Here is a 13,761-nt window from a genome sequence, read left to right as displayed (position 1 = left end):
CTGAAACAGAAATGAACTCACCACATTTATATTTTCCTCTTGATTAACATTTGGCCCTTTTCTTAAGCCATGGTTCAAAATATTGGGAAATGTTTATTTTAGCCATTTTATTGAGAGCTAGATGAGAAGAATGATACCTCACTCATGTATATATGTAGATAGAGTGAAAATGAAAATTAGCTTAGCTTAGCATAAGGGAAGGGAGAACGTTATTGTGGCTCCATCCAATAAAAAACATCCCTAAAGCTCATTTTAAGGTCGGTTATGTGCCAGAAAATTTCTCGGTCTGGGAGTAAGGACATTTTTTGCATCCTCGCTGGTCAGCCTCTGACAACATAACAGTGATAAAAGACTCTTTGAAGTCATAACTGGCTAAGGAATAGTCAAGCGCATAATCACACATTGTTTTTACATTTTTTAAGTAATGGTTAAGTTAGCTTTAAAGGTGCAAGTTGGAAGAATATGTTCAATTTGTAGCATAACCACGGGCGCAGGTGGCCTAGCGGTCTAAGCGCCCCACATACAGAGGCTACAGTCCTCGTCGCAGGGGTCGCTGTTTGATTCCCGGCGGTGACCATTTCCTGCATGTCTTCCCCCACTCTCTGCTCCACACGTTTCCTGTCTCTCTTCAGCTGTCCTGTCGAATAAAGGCAAAAAGCCCCCAAAAATATAACTTTAATAAAAAAAATTACTTGTAGCATATCCATAGACTGTATAAATATTGGACGTAGTATCCATGATATCACCCATCTGTGCCTGAGCGCTGTTTTGAGGCCAATTGACTGTGGCAGCCATATTGGAAATGCGGAAATGCACTCTTTAAGTGTGACGTAAAGAGGCAGGGTTTGAGCCTCTTAGCCAACAGCTATGTGTTCCCGTCCGGGAGTCAAGTCAGTCATGTCCTTATTTGGGCAAAAACTCGTAGTCTTAATATCTTCTGACCCGTCGCGTTCAAACCCCCCCCGTACAGTGCATGCTGATAGAGAAATTAGCTACTGTCGCCAAGCAGTTTTTTGAACCAGGCTGTAAACATGTTTATTAATGCTGCAAATATTGTCTTCTTTGAATTGGTGTGTATGTGGTTTCCGGTGTTGTCTGCAGCCAGCCTCAAGTGGATTCTCGATGAACTGCAGTTTATAACACTTCCGCATGGGCTTCATATTTTCAGACCAGAGGTTGCTGCTTGAGCACAACTAGTGGTTTTTCACCGACTGCTAGCTGCAACTTCATACTGGACGTACAGGCATAGGAGTGTGATTGAAATTGTTGTGACATCAAATATTTTTTTGTGAACATCCCTCCATCATTTTCCAAGTACACTATGTTAGCTGTAACACAATGACAGTATGATATCGTATTTTGAACTTGTACTACATCATGAGCAATGGTAGATGAACGTCTGTTTGTCATTATATTTAAACAGTCTCATTACATGTTATTATTTTTCCTGTTTAGGAGGAAATCGAGGCGCAGATGAAAGCAGACAAAATCAAGATGGCTCTTGAGAAGCTCAAGGAAGCAAAAGTGAAAAAGGTAAGACAGCCAAACATTAAAATATACCCCTCTGATCTAACATCCACTGGCAACCATAAACTTTAAAGACATCGTGAATTACAACTGTATGGACATCACTGTAAAAGACGTAATGTTGAAACATAGTATGGCTCTTTCTTTTCTTTTGGAAGAGCCATCAATCACAGTAATGGATGGCTACTTTCATCCTGCCAACATCCTGTAGGACGGTACGGTTTCCTCTCTGGGCAATATGTGGACACTATCTCATCTTCAAAGCAGTCCAGAAAAGAACTGACATGTGGTGTTGCATGCAGAGCTTGACATAATGATCTGCAATTTTACACAAAACCAAACTGGTATCATGCCAATTGCGTATGCTACTTTTATCATAAGTGATGTCTCTGATGATGTGGTTTAAGTTTGACTCTTTTTGCTGCTTATTTCTTGTCTTAAAATGCTTCATTTGACATGCATGTAACCAAATTTAAAGCCTGTTTCCCAGTTTAGATAGTAGTTTTGAATTCTTTTAGGTATTTTTGTATTGTGTAGAGAACTGGTGAACAACAGCTTTGTTTCAAACATACCGCTGGCCACTTTCACAGGAACATCTGTCTCTTGGTTGAGAGAATCCGGTGAGTAAGGTGTGATCTCAGTGGTTTCAGCAGACCCATCTGTGGTCAGAGGCCCTTAGGTTTTAAATAAACCCAGTGGTTCCGGAGCATGCTTTCGATACGGATCATGTATTTTGTAGATACCCAGGAAGTGCTGCATGAGGAATCATAATTTGATATCCAGTGACATTTCATTCAATCATACGCCAAACCCAGATTGTTTTCCAGGGAAGGGTGAGATGGAGCAACATGTGATCCAACACTTTAAACCCTCCTGATAACATCTCTGAAACCCACATTTTTACGACACAAGGCAAGCGCCAGGCTGACCTTGGTTCTGTGAAACTCCTCAGCAGTCCAAAGCTGGATTTGTTTCAGATGAGAGGAAGTGTGAAGCCATATGAGCCTGTGTGGAGAGCACTGCTCTGCTCCAGAACAAAATGAATCTCAGCCAACCTGGGAGACGCAGAGATGCTAGGACTGCAAAAAGAGTCAAATAAGAACGATGGAGAAGTTATTAAAGAGCCAAAAGAAGTTAAACAGATTGAAGAGACAGAAGTGCTGATGCTCCAACTCTTCTCACTAACAACATGAAACAGAAACAGCTTATTTACTTTGGAAAGCCTGTAATTAGAGTGGAAAACGAAACAAGCTGCATGTGCCTCATGCCTGGATTTGATGTCTCACTTCAGGGACACCTGCTGCAGGCAGAAACATGCTCAAACTTCAGTCTGCCAGGCAGACGACACAGACAACCACATTACAGCCACAAAACCTCAATAACATGTTTGAGGAAATACAAATTCACTCTGAAACTTCAATTGAAAGATCTATGTTTCATTTAATATTAAGCTATTTATGTTCTTTTTTTAATATGGTATGGCAGCTGGAAGACTTTTAGCTTATGAGGAATACTCACTACAAGATAACCTGCCACTAGCCCGGGCTGTAGCTACGCTGAATGCTTTGATGCTCTACTACCCCGATGTAAACACAGACATTGTAGGCATCTGGTTAATTCTAGCAGAGCAATGCATAACCAGACATGTGGACTTTAACCTGCAGGGAGGACTGAAGGCTGGTGGTGCTAGCTCTGCTATTGTTTGCCTGCAGACAATAAAATTCTGAGTTTAGCTGCATTTAAAAAATCAAGCTAAAATTTTCTGCTCTATTTCAAGCTAACAGGCTACTAGCTTAACTCATATTTGCGGTACAGACATGGGGATAATATCAATATCTCATCTTACTCTCAGCAAATCTAAACTTAACTTTACTTAAGAAATTCAATTTGGTTAAGCTTCTACTAGCATGAGGAAATCCAGAACAGTAAAGCAAAGTAAAACAGAGTCACATTTTTTGTTTGCACAGTTGGTGGTGAAGGTGCTGTTGAATGACGGCAGCTCAAAGACTCTGATGGTGGACGAGAGGCAGAGCGTCAGGGAGGTTCTGGACAACCTGTTTGAGAAGACTCACTGTGACTGCAATGTGGACTGGAGCCTGTGTGAGACCAACCATGAACTGCAACTTGGTGAGTCAATAAATCAATAGATCTTTATTTATATAGCGCCAAATCAGAACAAACATTATCTCAAGACGCCTTTACAAACAGAGCAGGTCTAGACCGTACTCTATGTTAGATTATTAACAAAGACCCAACATCAAGACAGGATAAGACTCAGTCTGATCTCATCTTAATCCACCATGAGCAGAGCACCTCACAGTATTTAGTATAATACAGCGAGGAAAAACTTCCTTTTAACAGTCAGATACCTTGAGCAGAACCAGACTCATGTTTGACAGCCACTTGCCTCAACATAATGCTGTAAGGAAAACAGAAACTACAACAGTGCATGCCCGCTGACATGCCAGCAATTTGCCCAGAGTCGTGCCCCCCTCCTTCGCTGCTTCATCTGATGTGAATGTTACAAGTCTTTTCAACACAACCAGCTCCTCATAAGGTTTATTTACTAAAAAGTCCATCACTGACTTCTTTGTTGGGATGATTTTGACATAATAACAGAGAGAACCTGTTTTAAAGTGATGCTGCCAGCGGCTCACGTGACTGGATGTCTTTGCACAGGAAAGCAGACGGTTGTAATACACAACAAATTGGAGCAAATTTTCAGCTGCTCCCTGTGCAATTGCATGTGTGTAGGTCCTCACTGTAAGACAGAACAAATCAAACAGTCATGCTTTTGGAAACTAATGCATGCAAGCAACAGAAATTGTAGTACAGTTTAATTCAGCCAAGGTTTCATGTCAGTCCCCATTTGTGCAGACTTTTTGAATGTGAGGGAGAACAATGACGAGTCTAGCTTGACATGAAGGTGTACATTGGTGCCTGTGATACTTTGAGAGAAATGCCTGCACTGTAGGGAATATAAAGTCCGACACTGTGATGAACCAGGTTTCCATTTTGCTTCCTTATTCTCTCTATGAGCCATAGTTCTATAGATAATGTTTCAGTTTTCCCCCTGCTTTATGTTGATATGAGTTTTGTGACATGAAGATGACACATGTCTGAAGCTTTATATTTATCGCGCCACACAATGGAGCTTAATGTCTCTTCTGTCTACCATGTGGTGCCAGAGAAATCCAATGCATACACACATTAACTCAACTCAACTTTATTTATATAGCACCTTTCATACATAAAAACATGCAGCCCAAAGTGCTTCACAGAATAACAGACAGTCAGAAAACAATAGCAATGGTAAAATCATAAAAGGCATGGTTATAAATAAAATACTTAAAAATAAAATAAAATCAATACAGTAAAATTAATAAAATAAGTAAGAGTGGAAAGAAAAGTTAAAAATAAGGTAGCGTTAACAGAATCAGATAATAATAATTAAATACTTATTTTTTATAAATAAGATAAATAAATGTTAAAACAATGATTTTATTAATAATGATTAAAATAATAATACAAATAATAATAATAATAATGTTGCAGCATTTGAGCAGCGAGGACCACATCATGAAAATAATATGCATATCAAATGATTGTCAAACAAGGCCTGAATTTTCACATGTGCAGGTCTTCAGGGCAGAATTTTTATCAAACACGTGAAATGTTGGGCTGATTGGACAAACAACTTCCTCTTTTACGATGAGTCATTTAAATTTGCAACACCTCCACAGTCATCCTAAGACTTCTAAAATAGCATCAATAGCTCGTGCATAGTCAGGAAACACAGCAACGTGAAGCAGGGTGTCATCAGCATAGATAAGAATAGAAATACAAAAAATCATCATGACACAACCAAAAAGGCTGTAACCTGGGTGGGACTACTTGGAATTGGAGACATATGTCCACACACACAGGCTGAGGAGTGTTAATGACCAATGATTAATCCATCAACAATCACCTTATCCATTAACATGTTGTCACTCGTTCATATAGCACCATAGAGGTTAGGTCTGTGGTGATAGATTTGTTGTTTTTCACACCTGCTGGCAGTTTCATATTTTCACAGGGAAATTAAAACTGATTTAGCACACGAGTCCAGCAGGAGTGTGAAACAATTGGAAAAAGAATCGGTGGCTGGAAAGGTGCTGGAAACAAAAACAACACAAATATAAAACGTAGGCTGATTTGTTGACCACATCAATGGGTACAAATACATCATGACAACAAGGAAACACAGCAGTGGTTATGTGTATTGTCACTTTAACAACGTCAGCCTTCAGTTATATGAATTGTCCACCAATCACACACACATGCACACACACACGCACACAGACTGTGCAGGGTGGGATATTTCATTCAGGTCCAGATGATGGACTGTGTTTTTATTGGCACGATGGCGGCCACACTGCAGTGAGCTCACAATGAAACATTGATCTTACTCCTATCCATTTCTCTCTCACTCCCTCCTCTTTACCTACACTCGCTCTCCTTCTCTCGCTCACACAGACACACAGAGCAGACAGGTGGGTTTAATTTGCTGTATCGGACACCGTCAGTCATCCTCCCTGTCATGTGGAAATAGAAGCCTTATGATCTCAATCCTCCGTCTGAGCCGTCTGTGCTATATTTACTTCAGCTGGACTTCTCCATTCGCTGCTCGTTACCACCTGTTTTCTCTGTTTTCTAACAACTTCATCAGATTGTTATTGAGATAATTCACATTTTCACAGAACCAGTCTTATATATCATGAGTGAGGGGGTCATTTTACTCCCCTGAAACTGCTTTAATGAGAAACTGGTGGTAAAGCCATTAACCTCTGCGAGATATAAAATCTAAGTCAATATTATTTTGCCTAAAAATTATATTCAAGTAATTTTATATGCAGGTAGTCAAGCTAACTGTGAAACTCTAAATTAAAGGATAAGCCAAGGATTATTCTCTAATTTTCTTTTTTTTAACAGATTCTGTTAAAGTATGAAAAATATGCCTCAGAGCCGAGCCTTGTTTATCCCTCTAGAGTTAAAAACCTCCAAGAAAAACATCAGAAATATGTTGCTTTGATTAAAACAATCAGAGTTTTCTAGAACAGCTGGACCATGTCGGAAAAATGCTTAAAATGAAGCCAATGATACATTTGTTAGGGACTACTTTTTGGAGTGGATTGATACACAGAAGTAAAAGTTGACAAATCTGTGTGTGGCTTAACTCACAATAAACTACAATACCTATAACCATCATAATGAAGTAAATGTCACCCATTGCAATAATTCATGAGCGTCATTCATGTGTTTAGGGTTCTGGTTTGTACATGGTTGAAAAACAGAACTTCAGCAAAGAGGAATTAGTAGTGTGACTGGTGTTTGTAGATGTCATCTCATACGGATGATGACTGTAGTGTCAGATGCAAAGAAATGCAGACGTTACAGATGGATAGAAAGCTGACTTGTACCTTTGTCACTCTTGTCAAGTAAGTAAGTAAGATTTATTCATAGAGCACCTCTCAAGAACAAAGGTCACAAGGTGCTTTACAACAACAATGGAAAAGCATTAAAAGGCCAAACAGGCCAAACAGCGTTTGCAAATAAATACAAAAACAGGACATAAAAACAGACAGATTAAACAAAGGCAAGTCTAAACAGATAGGTCTTCAACTGCTTTTTGAACCTGTCAACAGTCACCTGTCACAGTTCTCAGTTCCAGAGGGAGACTGTTCCAGAGTTGAGGACCAACAACCTGGAAAGCACAGTCCCCTTTAGTTTTTAACCTGGTACAAGGCACAACCAGAAAGCCCTGATCAGAGGACCTCAGAGTCCTGCTGGAGTTATAAGGCTTCAGCAGCTCCCTGATATAGACTGGAGAGCCTGACCATTGAGCGCTCAGTACACAACAACAAGAATTTTAAACTGGATCCTACAATTAACTGGAAGCCAGTGCAAAGATATGAGGATCGGTGTAACATGAGATCTCGTAGATGATTTGGTCAACGGCTTAGCAGCAGCATTTTGGACCACTTGTAGGCGGTTCAAGGATGCATTGCTAAGACATGTGAAGAGAGAATTACAATAATCCAGGCGAGATGACACAAAAGCATGATTAATCATTTCCAGCTCAGCTGTGGACACAAAAGGTCATCATAGAATAAATGCAACAGTGAGGAAACCTTTCTATAGATGTAAAATGATGAGCAAATAAAAATGAGCGCAAAATTATAGAGGGATATGACAGGAGAAGACGATTTTAACAGGAAATATCAAACTACCAAGATGATATGACTGTTTTTCACATCAGACTGAAACTCACTTTAAACCAACAAAGGCAGCTGAATTAAGCAAGCACGCTGTCATACGGTCCGTCTGAAATCCAGTACAAGATTTTTTTTTACCCCACTGGGTTGAATTATTAGTATTCAACTTTATAAGCACTGAAAGAAAGTTATTACCACCTGATGGACTTGAAAATAAACATAATTAACGCTTTATGAGTTTCCTATACTTGCTACTGTAGCAATGAAAACTCGTTCTTTCAAGGTCTAATTACTAAACTTCTTTGTTGCTGTTGTAAGAATGATCTCTTATGCACTATCAAGAGTTAACTAAGACCTTGTAAGCAGCCAATAGTGCTTTTAACATGTTAATTACAAGGATCTCAGAATAAAACATAACCACATTAAAAAATGGCAGCTAAAAAATGCGAACAGCTTCTTCCAGTAATTCAAAAAACAGAATATTTTATGGACAGAGAAGAGTTTAAAAACTACACATGGGGCTTATTCAACACCTGATACTTCAATTTCAATCTCAAAACAAGAACAATGAACACTGTAGATTGACCCCGAAAGAGGAATAGGCCCATTTGAACTTTGAGGGTTTAGATATAAAAGGCTGGGAGTGAAAAAAAACAAATGAGGAAATTCCAGTTTCCCCATTAGCCAACAGTGTATTTTTAACCAATTGACAGCGCTTGTTTAAATCAGCTTTCTGACCGAGCTATTTAAAGCATTTCGTACCCACAAAACCTCTGATGCTTGGATCATCTGACTCACTGGGGGTGGACAGGATCTTGTGTCATCTCTGTCTTAGTGGGCAACATGACAAGTTGACAATGGAAACTATTTATATGAGTTCATTTTTAAATGCCTGTAAACCCCCAAGGAGGTGTCACGTTCCAGCTCTTACACATTTGTGCCAGCATTCAATCTTTATCAACAAAAAAGTCAAGGGAAGTACATCCCAGAAAAATCGCCCACAGAGCTCAGCAGCAGCATTGCCTCTGCTGTTAAATCTCCCATGTGCTCACCATGCACGCCACCGAAAACACACCATGTGGTTAATGCACTTCAAAGGGATTTTCACTCTAGCAGCAAAGTCACACCATCCGTTTAATGATTGTAATAGTCAAACTATGGACTGGAACCCTGGCTGCAATTTATTTAATGCCTACCTCTGCCTCGCCTAGCATCCTGTAATTGGGGAGCAGGGCTAAACTACAGTCTAATGCTCAGTCCATGATGGAGATCTGTTGCTCTGTGTGTGTGGGTGGGTGGGCAGAGAGGAGGAGGAGATGGTGGCAGTGGAGGTGGAAAAGTGGCCTTAATGTGTTTTCGAGGTTTAGTGCCACTTAAAGTCCTTCCAGCAAAATGGGAGGCGGGTATTTTATTGAGCCCTTTCTTAATTAAGCCCACTCGAAAAAGACAATCGTACAGCTGTCAATTTGACTTTAAAAAATAGAGAGTGCAGAGAAAAAATGGATGCTTGGCGTCACACAAATACATCTAGATTGCACACATTCACCCAGTTTGTCTAAATTTTTTACAAACCAAGATGTCCCCCATCATTAGCTGTGCATTAGTAAGATTACCAAGTATGCGAAAGATTGGAATGAAATTCCATTTTGGTGTTCATGGTCTTCAACAGATAAATCCTGATGACACTGATGATCAAAACCACCTTCAGCATACACCTAAAACAAACAACTCAAGATAATTTTGCTAGTGTAAGCACCTTTCGACAAATAGATAGCCTTTGCATTCAACTCATCTTTACAGATTCTACATAAAGACAAAGCATATAAGATAATGTTGAAAGAGTGAAGCCTCTGTGTGACTTACTATTTACATAGACTGTATATAAAGTTGATGTAATCTCGCTCGGCTCGAAATGAGGCTGCCACAAAAACTGCTCCCCCTAGTGGCTGGCTGCAGTATAGATCAAAAACTCTGTCTCCCCCATTCATTTGAATGGGGCTGCGGTCAAACTTTAAAAAATAAATACACATCTTACGAATGTTTCTCACATCCGTATGCTGTGGTGATATGTAGTTATTATTTGTCTGTTTTGTGTTCAAGGCCTGAAAGTTTCTTTTTCATTAGTTATCAGAGGTTAAATAACGGGGTTTTACATCCGGGTTTTACTTTGATTGACAGCTGTCGTAGAGAGAAACTCCATAGGACCTCGAGACCCTAAGCTGTAGGGCGGAGCTTGTTACTGTGGAAACACACAAATTCCCTACTGCGCAGACTCTGGCTGCAGAAAATGTACAAGATGTCAGCGTTCTGGAATGGGATATTTTGACTTCAAAACCGCACAATAGGAAAAGGCAGAGCGATACTGTCCATTATATAGACAGTCTATGACTATTTACAGTGAAACTGAGACTCTCCAGAAGCAGATAGCTTATGGGTTCTGAGACTGCATTCAACTTAGCATGTTAATATGCTAAAGCTAGAAAATCAATATGGTAACATTTTAGCCTATATGTTTTAGGGACTGTGCAAATTAGTCAGTATGGACATTTGACAAAATCAGTATTAGTTTAGCATTTTATGAATATTTTGATCAACTTATTAATATTTTGCACAGTTTAAGGTTGCACAAGACAAATGTGGCATATCCAGAAGGAAAAAAACAGAAACTCAAAAAGTAAAGCCAAACAAAAAATAAAAACAAGACAATAATGAGGAACAGGAACGATACATTTAAAGTAAGGTGACAAAAGACAACAGCACAAAAGAGGGAAGGTGAAAGATGACCAAAGTTAAGGACAGTCAAAGAAAATTGCTAACAGATGCTATAACCACATGTTTTTTTTTTACTATATTTGAATAGTACTCCTTCCACTGTAAGTTTCATGACCTCTTATTTTGTTTCTCTTTTGGCAGAACGGACATTTGAAGATCACGAGAACCTTGTGGAGCCTCTGTTAGCATGGACGAGGGACAGCGAGAATAAAATCCTCTTCCAAGAGCGCAAGGAAAAAAATGAGGTTTTCAAAAATCCACAGGTTGGTCAAATTATTTTTAGGCACCTTTTCTATATATCTTTCAATTCATAGGTGAAGTATGTTTGATTTCTCAAACGTCTAACACTAGCCAACTCATTATTCTTGGCATCGGTTTGTACAAATCCATCTCCACTTTGTTTCAGCCCAGCGACATCTGGCTATTTTCACTGTTGAATCGGTGTCTGATTCATGCTATGTCTTTCCACTATGTGTGATGACCTCTTACATTTATGTCCTCACTGTAATATATCAGACAAAACAGCTTCAGGCAAAATACAGTCAGATCTTGGCATGTTTGTTGATATAACGAAAACCTTTGATACTCTCGGAGTGTTTAATGGATTCGGTCTGTTGGCAGAGACAAACTGCCAGGTTGGAAAAACTGGGGACATATTCTCGTCTTAAAAATACTCCATCATCTCTTCCACGTCCCCCGACCAAAGACAGGTCTGTTTTGTACGGTGTGTCTACTTCAATTAACTGTGTTACTTTTGACAAGAGCTACCAAAAAAAAGAATTCCCCTTTTGACTCTCTCTCTCACCACATCGAGAATACAGACCCAGACTATAATACAAAACCAAACTTCCCCTTAATACAACAGTGAGTCAAGGTTGAGGATTTTGGAGAAGTGATAATGATTATTTTATGACTTCTTGGGAAATGGATAACTATTCTATGCTAATACTTAGTTTACTTTAGGCTTGTGAATGTACCCATTAAACTCAGGAGGCACTTGGACTGAATGCTAAAGTGTTTAAAATGTCAATCAATGCTGCAATTGTGATTTCAGGTGGGTATAAATTCATCATGTTTACCGCCTTGGGCTTGATTTTAAGCATGTTTATATTTGCTACTTGCTTTATAAATATACCAAAAATAAAGTATAGCTCAGACCGATGGTGATGATTTCATTAATCAGCCTTTTTTTTTGGTACTGAGTTATGGAGAAAAATGTATGTATGTTGTATGCCAACCAACAAGCTATTATTATAATCATTTAAGCTAGCTTAACCTAAAATAGCCTTTCTGTTGGTAGATTGATGTGTTTTTATGACTGATGCACTCTCCATCTTACTCCCACAGAACTTTTATTTATGGAAGAAAGATAAGAGAGCTCTCAAAGAAATAAAAGACAAGGACAAGGAGTTACTAGTACAGGTAAATAAAGTCACACACACACAGACTGTAAGTGAAATATCAGTTTTCCCAAAGGGACCCTGTCTCAGTGAACCCCTCTCTTTCATCCCCCCTCCTCACCTCTGCAGGAGAACTTCTGTGGGACTTCTATCATCGTGCCCGATCTTGAGGCGGTGCTGCATCTCAAAGAAGATGGCAAGAAGTCGTGGAAGCAGCGGCTCTTCCAGCTGAGGGCTTCGGGGATTTATTACGTGCCCAAAGGGAAGACAAAGGTCAGGGGTCAAAGGGGGGACAAGGTTTTGTGGCAGAAATACGATTATGAACACACGTCCAACAGCTAATACTCTAGTCCATGATGCTTTTAAGTTGGGGTGGAAACAGTTTAGCTGCAGAAAAATAAAGAAATAAAAGGTTGATGTTGGAAAATGTTTCCATGGACTACAACTTTATGCTGAATACATCCAGGGCTTTTATTACCTGCTGGATATTTGACCTTAGATCTCTTTGAGGCTCTTGCTTCCAAATTTGCGATTCATACAGGATATGTTGGATATTATCCCCCTGCCATTAAATGAAAAAAGGCAAAAAAGCAATGAACCAAAAATAAAAAACTTAACTTCAACTAAATAAAGCATTACAGGTCAACTTTTAACAGGATTTCTTCTCTCTTTTCAGTCATCTCGAGACCTTGTCTGCTTTGTCCAGTTCGACAATGTAAATGTCTACTACGCCAAAGACTATAAGAACAAATACAAAGCCCCGACCGACTTCTGCTTCATTCTGAAGGTAAGTTAGCTTTACATTGTTGTGTAAATCCAGTTTGCATCAAAGCTGTTAAGTCTTTCACGGTGAAATAGGTTCGACAGAGAAGCTGCAACTTCCCCAAATTGTGATACCAAAGAAAACATTTACGCTGACACTCTTCTGTTGTGCTTTTTTTTGTGTAATGAGGAACATAACAGTGTACAGCAGAGTGTTAGACATATCAGTAATCAACTGCATGGAATTTTCTGAGTATACGGTTAAAGCTCCACAGCTGCTCTCTGCACCATGAATGTGAAATGTAATAAATAGTTTAATTTAAAGAAGTGAAAGGAGACAGTTTTTTCCATTTTAGCCCAAAGTGGTGCGAAAGAAAGAAGAGGACTTAAAGCAGTTCCTTATATGTCTTTGCAGTAAAAGCCTCATGTATTTAATTAAAACAGAGAACTTTTGAGTTGAGAGTATTAACATTGATGGACGGTACCTACAGTGCTCATTTAAATCCAAGAAATGCTGACTTGCATGAAAAAAGTAAAGATTTTATGGGTTGGTGGTCACTCTTAAAAGGATGTGAAAGTCTGCTTTCTTTCTTTTCCTCTATCTCGACTGGGAAATACAAGAATCAGCAGATATGTTCAGTCTAGTTGTGGAGGATCAAAACAGAAAGAGCCTAGAGAGAAAGAGAAACTGAATTACCCACCTGTGAGAGACGGAGTCCTCAAGGTTTTAGTTAAGACGAGGAGACTGTACAGTGATGCAAGGCCAAGGGGAAAGAGAATGACCTCCCAGAGAGGACAGCATATCAAACTAGCTGGAGCCTCTACAGCTTCTGTTTTTGATTAGAATCATATTGTGAAACTTTTTAAAAGCTGCCTCAGATATGTTAGTGTGAAGGTGATATGATACAGGGAGCTGTTTTTGACTGCTAGATTGTTTAGTTCAGGGTGTGTTTGACACTTCACTTCTATATTCAGAGAAGCTGTTTGATAGAAGCTGCCTGAGATGACTGCTTAAAACATCCTCATTGTGTATGTACAACTGA

The 13,761-nt window shown here is 39.3% G+C and overlaps 1 protein-coding gene across 1 annotated transcript in view; it reads left to right on the top strand.

Annotated features, from left to right (window-relative positions):
- Positions 1–13,761, top strand: part of apbb1ip (amyloid beta (A4) precursor protein-binding, family B, member 1 interacting protein) — a 31,774-nt gene that overhangs the window by 14,278 nt on the left and 3,735 nt on the right. The window contains exons 6-11 of the mRNA XM_034706630.1: positions 1,456–1,533; positions 3,495–3,654; positions 10,698–10,819; positions 11,904–11,978; positions 12,086–12,229; positions 12,633–12,743. Of these exons, the coding sequence (XP_034562521.1) occupies positions 1,456–1,533; positions 3,495–3,654; positions 10,698–10,819; positions 11,904–11,978; positions 12,086–12,229; positions 12,633–12,743 (690 nt within the window). The remainder of the gene's footprint in view (positions 1–1,455; positions 1,534–3,494; positions 3,655–10,697; positions 10,820–11,903; positions 11,979–12,085; positions 12,230–12,632; positions 12,744–13,761) is intronic.

Source organism: Notolabrus celidotus, chromosome 17, assembly GCF_009762535.1.
Source record: "Notolabrus celidotus isolate fNotCel1 chromosome 17, fNotCel1.pri, whole genome shotgun sequence".
Lineage (NCBI taxonomy): Eukaryota > Metazoa > Chordata > Actinopteri > Labriformes > Labridae > Notolabrus > Notolabrus celidotus.
This window is presented reverse-complemented; position numbering and strand designations above follow the sequence as displayed.